The sequence below is a fragment of the Molossus molossus genome, unplaced genomic scaffold (genome assembly GCF_014108415.1).
Source record: "Molossus molossus isolate mMolMol1 unplaced genomic scaffold, mMolMol1.p scaffold_m16_p_1, whole genome shotgun sequence".
In the NCBI taxonomy this organism is placed as follows: Eukaryota; Metazoa; Chordata; class Mammalia; order Chiroptera; family Molossidae; genus Molossus; species Molossus molossus.
Window position 1 is genome coordinate 203,129,056 of NW_023425344.1, and position 8,444 is coordinate 203,137,499.

At 52.0% G+C, this 8,444-nt stretch overlaps 1 protein-coding gene across 3 annotated transcripts in view; it reads right to left on the reverse strand.

The window, feature by feature from the left end:
- MEGF11 (multiple EGF like domains 11) overlaps window positions 1-7,983 on the reverse strand; it is a 223,635-nt gene extending 215,652 nt beyond the window's left edge. For all 3 annotated transcript variants that reach the window (XM_036260506.1, XM_036260495.1, XM_036260485.1), the window contains exons 1-2: window positions 7,878-7,983; window positions 3,344-3,445 (exon numbers count right to left, since the gene is read on the reverse strand). In XM_036260506.1, the coding sequence (XP_036116399.1) occupies window positions 3,344-3,445; window positions 7,878-7,975 (200 nt within the window). In that variant the 5' untranslated portion in view covers window positions 7,976-7,983. The remainder of the gene's footprint in view (window positions 1-3,343; window positions 3,446-7,877) is intronic.
- Window positions 7,984-8,444: the final 461 nt, after the last annotated feature.

An 8,444-nucleotide genomic window follows, 5' to 3' on the forward strand; every position in this document is an offset into this window, starting at 1 on the left:
TTCTGTGCTGGGAGCCAGAGACCTGGTCCCAGTTCTTAAGCGGACATGGGCGCTGAGACTTTGCCCTCCTTGAGGCAGGTACCTTCATTATGTCCCTTTATTTTATTTCTGTTTTAGAGTTTTTATTCTCACTTCATTTTATGTATCCCCTCCTACTTTGTTTTATGGATGAGAAAACTGAGAAGTTGATGACTTGCTCAAGGTCACACAGCTAAACAGTTTTAGAGCCAGGATTCAGACCCAAGTCAGTCTAATTTCAAAGCCACTAGCTTAACCTACTGCCCTGTGCCATTTCCCACAGGGTGGTTGCTGGGTTTATGGGACGGCCAGGATGAAAGAGAAAGAAAAGGGAAATGGATGGTGTGAGGACTGAGCCCTCGGGAGGCCGTCAAAATGGGATATCAATAGGCAAAGCCCCTTCCTCACATGGAGGGTCATAATGGAGATGTGAAGTGACCGCTATGATCTAAAAGAGAAAGTAACTTCCCAAGGTCGTCATGCAACTGGGCCTTGGAGCCGGAGCTCTCACTTTCCCACCAGCGCCCCGGGGAGTCTGCCTGCAGACCCCTCCTCAGAGGGAGCCCCGGGGCTGGTCCCTGGAGATGCCGACAGCTGCTTCCCATGGAGGGTCAGGCCAACTTGGGAAGGGAGTCCTACCACACAGGCCCCCAGTCCTTAAAGCCCCCGCTTTATGACAAATGACAAGTGTGGGACTCTGGGGAAATCTGTGATATTTGGGAATGTCGTAAACTAAGGTCATTCTCCTTTGTCAAAAGCCCATAATGGAAGGTAAGCCAATCTCATCGTGAGGCTACTTTCCCGGCAAAGGGAGGCAGCTCCTGGCGCTCTCAGGGGTAGGGTGAGCCTCTCGGATAGAGAACAACTTAGGGTTGACTCAGAGGTCATTCAGTTCATTCCTCTCTCCAGACGGGGTTCTCCCCAAGCCCTCCACTGGAGAGGTGGCCGTGACATCATTAAAGCCTCTCAGGAGAGAGATGCTCCCGCTGCTTCCGGCCCTCCGTCCTTGCTTGCTCCCGGTGCGGGGTGAGAAGCAGGAGAGGGAAGGAGCCGGGGCCAGGCTGCTGTCAGGAGAAGGATGCTGCGCGCGTTCAAACAGGGCATTCCACACCGAGGCAGGCTGATGCTGCAGCTGTCAGCGTGCACACTCCAGGTCATCAGGAAGGCTGCAAGGCCACTCAATAATTTAGCAAAATAATTCATGTTCCAGGAATGCGGCCTATTTTAATAAGCAGCCACTCACTCACCCTTCCCCAGTGGTAAGTGACAACCTCAGCCTCCAAGTACCCAACAAAGCCACGCCTCAGAGCAAACTTGGCTGGCACAGAGCCTGACAGGCTCATGGAAGGAGCAGGACTTGTACTTCTGCCTCTGCCTTTGACCAGGTCCACAGACAGCTACCTTGGCACAACCGGGGGAGTAAGAGGGAGGCATGTGTTCCCACCTCTTCATTTCATGGCCAAGGTCTAGAGGAAGGGGATGCAGTAATGGCTGAGTAGCTCTTGTTGAACCGTCCCTCCTGCAAACAGTTATACAATCTGGGGAAAATATAAGAAACAACTACCTGAAGGCACTAGAGAGAGAACAAAGGTGGATGCAGGAGGGGAGTAGACACTTGCAAGAAGAGTACGCCCTGGGCAAGGTTAGTCCAAGGGCAGACCCCCGTCAACAGTAAATACCCCAGGTGGCTAAAATTCAGAAGACATACAGCCTTACTGGCTTGAAGAACCACAGAACAAGTACAGAGTGGACCCAGCAACTAGAAAGTAAAAAGGGGAACCTCAGAAAGATGATAGCCACAAAGAGGAAGCCCATATTCTTGGTAAAAATCTCTGCCCAAACTTCCGGCCCCTGAATTATATGTGTGGAGGGCAGATTCCCAGCAGTCCAGGTAAGGCTAAAAATATTGAACTTTCAGTTTGGAAACTGAGTTTAGCCATATTAACTGGCTGTTAAAACAAACAAACAAGCAAGCAACAACAATCGATACTCTCTGGAGGAACATAACGGAACTCAGTCTCTACTGTCTCTATTGTTCATAATGCAATGCCTAGCATACAATTCAAAATTACTAGGCATATAAAAAAACTAGAAAATATTATCTATATCTGAGATGACCCATATGTTGGATTCGCAGGCAAGGATTTTAAAGTGATTATTATATCTGTGTTCAGTGTCTCACAGGAAGGTACTAGCAAAACCCCAAACAATACCTGGACTTTGGCTTTTCAGTATAGAGTGAGTTTCCCCATCCACATGCTACCCACCGTGATTCCTGCGTAAATTCCAAAGAGGGACTAGGCCCACAATGAGGAAGCAAAAGAAATCTGGAACCAACACAGATGCTCAGCAACTAGGAGGTGAGCCTTCTAGGCGGCTTCTCGCCCATTCCCTCACTTATTCTTCATCCACTGGGTTTTCCACCCTCAAGAAATAATGCCACTTTGCCTGGGTCTAATGCCTCACTTTTCTCCATTCTCTTCTGCACTTTTCAAAGTATTTTCATACCCCTGACCTCACTGGACCCTGCAGGTAGGTAAGGCAAGGATCATTCTATGTTTGATGCACAAACAGGAATCCCAAAATAAAGTGACTTCCCCACAGTCATCCATCAAAACATGTTCTCTCTTCCTTCCTCTCCTCTCTGCCCCAGCGACCTCGGAGCATGGCACGATTTGCAGGAGGGCTGAGACGAGGGAGCAGGATTCCCATGTACAGGCGCTCAGATGCTGAGAAGGTGCTGCGTTCTAGCCTGCCCCTGTTCTCAAGCCAGAAGCCCTAGCATGGGCTCCATGTGCTCTGAAGGGTGGCTGTCCTAGGTTGGATTTTCCCCCAGAAGCAGACCTGAGACAAGGATTCAAGGAAAAGTTGTTTATTTAGGAAGTGACCCTAGGAAGCACTAGGAGGGGAATGGGAAAATGAGACAGGGAAATAAAGGCGGCCAATTTAGGGTGTGCTACTGAGCAGGTCACTGCTATGGGTGACTGGGGACCTCTGGAACACACCCAGAGATGTCCCCTCTCTTCTCAGGGGAAGGAAGCTGGAGTATTTTCCGACCAACTCCCTACCTATTACTGGTTGAGGAATGCCCCCCAGGGCATTAATTCTGGGGCACTTCTGGCCTGCCCTGGCCCAGAAGCTCCTCTGGCCAGAAAGAAGCCCTCATCAGAGCATCTCCGGGGTTCAGTGTGCAGTGTGAGTACCAAGAGGATACAGGTGGTACACTGACCACATCTGCTGCAGAGGCCTTTTCCTACCCAGCAGAAAGGCGAACCCTGGGGCCTGGCACCCTTTCCCTGCCCCACCACCTGAGAGAGGTACTTACCGGTGCCTGGTGCACTTGAACCAGTTGAGGATGTCTGTGCATCGCGTGTAGTAGATCTGGTCGAAGGGGTGTGCGTATGATTCTTGGACAGTCACGGCATAGCTGAGAACCAGACGGGAGATGGAAGCTACAGTCAGCACTTGGAAAGCTGAGCTGATATTCAGGGTGGGGTCTCCCTTCCCGGAGAAGCCAGGCCTTAGCAATGTGTCCAGGGGCTCCAACCCCCCCCCAACTCCCCCCACTCCACTATCCTCCTCTTGCCCTGGACGCCCATGGCACTTAAACCTACCTGATCCCAGGACACATGCCTTACTGCCCTTTGGCCCAGTTCATTCTAGTTCATTTGCTCAATTAACAGAAAAAATAAAGGAAGGCTTAGATTTCTTCCATGTGGTTATGGAAGGCAGAGCCAACAAGTTTTAAAATACGTGTTTAGATTTTTATGGTTTTCAAAGCACCTGCATGGAAGTTACGCTTTGTAGCAACTCTGTGAAGTAAGTGGTCCCATTTTATAGATGAAGAAACTAAGGCTCAGAGAGAGGTGACTTGCCCAGGTCACACAGCTGGTAGCAATAACTGCCCATGTGTATTAAGTGTCCTGTGTTAAGTGTTTAAAACCCTTTTAAGCCCGGCCAGTGTAGCGCAGTGGTTGAGCACAGATCCATGCACCAAGAGGTCGCCAGTTCAATTCCCAGTCAGGGCACATGCCCAGGTTGTGGGCCCGATCCCCAGTGGGGGGCATGCAGGAAGTGACCAGTCAATGTTCTCTCTTATCGATGTTGTATCTCTCTCCGTCTTCCTTCCTCTCTCTAAAATCAATAAAGAAAAAAAAATTTAATAAATAAATAAAAATAAAACCCTTTTAATCCTCACACAATCTTATAAGGTGGGTGACATTGCTATATCCTCATTTCACAGATGACAAAACTGAGCATCAGAGAGGGTAAGGGACTTCCCCCAAAGTCACCAGTTACCTTCTGCCCTATTATGTCTCTTATATAACTGGGGGTACGTCGAGGACAGGCCCCAGGGCTGCTGATCAAAGTGGTATCTTATTTTCCTGCCTGTCCACGCAAACCTGGCCCAACGGGCAGAAGCCACAGGGAAGCAGGTCTCAACATCACAAAAATAAGCCTTCCCGCTGTCCACCCCTGGCAGGCGCTGTGTGAAGGCAGCCGAGCCAGGACACAAAGCAAAGACGCACACTTCCTTCCAGGCTGGGAGGCTTCAGGAACTGCTCCTTATGTATGTTGGTACTACTCAGTGTCCCCGAAGGCTCACTGGCCCGGGCCAGGGCCAGTATCAATGCGGGCTGCTTTGCCTGAGCAAACTGTTGGTTTACTTGCGGGAGGGCAGGCAGGCCAGCTCCCTGACCGCGTCCACAGCAGGCTGTCCGACGCCAGAAGTGTGAAAGGTCTAGAAGTCAGGAAGAGGCCAGGAGCAGCCAGCCACGCCCAGCAGGGGTCAGGGTGGCGGGATGTGCTGTTTCTCTAAAGCACTGAGGATGTGGGGAGGCCTTGGGTGAGCCCTCCTGGGGAGACGTGCCTCAGAGGCCACTCCATGCAGACAGGGCCCAAAGCCCCGTTTTATCTCCAGGCTTAGAGAAACTGAGGCAGCTCCACACCCTCCCCAAGCTTCCTAAAGGCCCTTTCCAACTCCGAAACCCCAGGACCCTGTGCTCTGACACGTCCCTGAGGGGAGGAGAATGAATGGATACGAGTGCATGGGCTCTGGGTCAGCGTTGAACCTGTCACTTGTTAGCGGCATGTCCTTAGACATGTAGGACTCGTACAAGCCTCCATTTCCTCACCTGTAATTCTGTACTAAATATGACCAGGGACTCCATGGAGTTACTGTGAGGACTGAGGAGAGCAATAATAGTATCTATATCTCTAGAGGGGAAGAGAATACATGTGAAATGATTAACAGGTGCACAGTGAGTGTCTAACAGATGCTGGCCATCATCATTATAAGACTGGCAATAGTTCACCCCCTGTGCTAGGCACTGAGGAATATTTTCTCCCAGACCATGGTAGGGGAGACAGAGCAAGACCCACACACAGAATGGACTCCCTGCCTTTGCTAAGCACTTGGGGGTTCAGGCACCTCCCCCCACTCCACCCCCACGCATGGGGACAGTGGGTGCTCAGAGAAAAGGCATTAGTCCAACAGAGGGGGTGGGGATGGGGCCATGGGGGACAGAGCTGGCTCTGCTGGAGTGCCCTGAGCCAAGCATGTCTGGCAACGAGACCTTGAACCAGCTCCAAGTCTCTGGGGTGAAGTGTGTGCCCCCGGTTTCATGGCTGGATGGTTTAACATGCTCATTTGCCAACATGCTAATGAGGGGCCAGATTAATCTTGTTGAGCTGGCTTTACTAGCCAGGGGAGGTCTTTCCACTGGGTGTTTACAGTGGAGGGGTGTAATTAACGAGGAGCCCACCAGAAGCACTAATACAACTGGGAAATTCTCTTGGTGTGGTCTCCAGGGACCGGGGTGTGTTTGTGGCATGACATAGATTAGGTCCATGCACGTGTAACCAGCAATAGAGCTCCGCTGGAAAAGCCAAGGGAAAGGGGGCACTTGGTATCATGGTCATCACTGCAAGGCCTCCTCCCTAGGGGTTAAAGAAGCCCAGGGGGTCCCTGGACCTCATTTCAGCTGTTAGGGTCACGCCTTGTTCTCCTACCAAAGCTATAGATTCGGCTGATAGCCTCGTCAACCTGAAATGCCAGCTCCGTGCGGCTGGGCTCCGAGTGTGTTCACATTCTAAATGTATTCACGTTGGGTAGGTTTAGAAACTTAGGGACTTTGGTTTAAGTTTGAACTGATCCCCTGATGCCAATGGGACCCGGAGAAGAGGGGAGTTGGGATGGGCTTCCTAGAAAGGGAAGCAGTAGGAAATGCATATGGGTTGGAAGCAGTAGGAAATGCATATGGGAAGGAGGCATGCTGGGGGCTGGGATACAACAAGAAGGTCAGGAAGCAACCGTGTCTCCACTGGAACAGGTAGACAGGACTGGGTTGATGAGACTAGAGTCCGCAAACCAGAGACTGATGTGGAATTCCCCCTGATCTCCCTGTCAGCCACTGGGAAATAAAGATTTAAATTCACCACAACCACAGGCTAAGGGGCCTGAATCACTTCACAATCAAGTGGACAACTTGTGAAAAATACATATTCCTAGGCTCTGCCCCAGACCTATGGAATCCGAGTCTCTTGGGCTAGGACCCAGGAGCCTCTGTTTCATTCACATTCACAGTGAGCCTGATATGCATTACAATTTGTGATAACCACTTCCTGCAAAGCCAGAGCTGTGGACAAGAGAAGGCAATAATTGAGCTTCATGGTCCACAAAGCACTTTCGTGAAACTGGTTCCCTGACCCTCCAACAAGCCTAGGAGGCAGGGGTAGGGTGGTTCAGAGACATCCCCAAGTCATAGAACTAGCAGCTGGAAATCACCAGACTGAGGTGAATGAACCAAGGTCTACTCATCATAGATCTTGTATTCTTCCCACTTCACCAAAAAGAGGCACACTGCCTTCTGCTCCTGCCTCGACCCTGTGGGGACTCCCCACAGAGAGCCTGTCACTGAACACCATGCTGCTGCAGGCCCTGTCCCTCTGCCCCCCCCAGCCAGTCCCTCCAGGGCCCTGGGTGAGGTGCCTTTCTCTGCCATAGGACGGGACACTCACCCTCACGGGCATGGAGCATGGACCACCCACTCACCTGCCATCCTCCACCATCTGCTTCCCCCATCGGGCCTTCGTCTTAATTTTATTCATTTGATTTATTAACATCTAAGTGGCAGAGTCGTCCTGGTCAGCATAGCCAATCAATTCCAAGATTTAATTCGGTTTTTCCTGATTGGGTCTCTGGTCACTATCTCTCTGCTCACCAAAATCAATATTTTAACCTTGTGCTTCAAAGTCAGGCCGTCTGCAGGGCCCTGGCCTTCTCCCCCAGGACCTAGTGCTGCAGCCGAGACTTCTGCCTCTGCCCTCAACTGCCCTTCCCCTGAAGGCCCTCCGACCCCCACTGGATCCGAAGCAGCAGGGCCCCCTCCCCCAGCTCCTCAGACAGGCTGCTGGCCACCCGCATGCCCACGCTGCTGCCCACGATGTCAGTCCTGGGAGACCAGGAAGGACATCACAGCATCACATCTGGGCCAGAACAACTCACTGCACCCCACTTGGCTACGGACGGCACTGAGCCCCTCTGAGCCTCTATTTTCTTGTCTGTAAAATGGCTGGGAAGTGAGAATGTGAGGAGGAACATGAGTACATTGTCAACTATCAGACTGCATCACTTAAACTGCCTGTCACTCAGCCCTCTGCACCCTGACCTCCCAGCACTGCGCCTCAGACAGAACCTGCCCGGCTTTGCCCTGTCTTTCAGCGTCCACGCTGTCCCCCGGCTGGTGCAGCCCCTGGGTGGACAGCTTCCTGCCTCTGCTTTGGCCCCGACAGTGCGAAGCCCAGGCGAGGCCTCCGGGGTCCAGGGAATGCCTGGCCATGTGAGACCCATGTCTTACCTCTCCCAGTGGCTGCACACGTTGGGGTCCTCGGGGTTCAAAGAGAGGACGGTTCGCAGGAGGGAGAAGGCAACGAGCGCGGTCACCGAGAGCGCCATCCCAGGCCCTGCGCAGGAGAACAAAGCGCAGCGTCATTCATCAGCCCGTTTCCCCGGGCATCTGTTGGCGCTGAGACTTTCCGCATGAAGTGGCCGAGCAGACAAAGTCTCCCATCATCTCGTGTAATGAGCATTTGATATGTTCACACTTGCAGTCTGACTAACACGGTAGCACTTCACGAGTTCTGAGTAAGGGAGGGGTAGGAACCCTGACTCAGGGAAAAGTCAAAATGCCAGGCAGGGCGTCTGCATGTGTCGTGGCTCACGGACTCCCGAGAACCTGGTGAAAGTTAGAAACTTCCTACCCAGAAAAATGCCCCCCCACACAACATTTGGCTGATTTCAGGTGTCCTCAGGCCCCTGAGCCCATCCTTAGCCCAAGAGCCCTGATTTGACTGCTTTAAAAGCAACGGCTTCCTCTGTCCCCTTCTCCCTCATCTTTGATGTTCTTTGCCCACTTCCTCTCCCC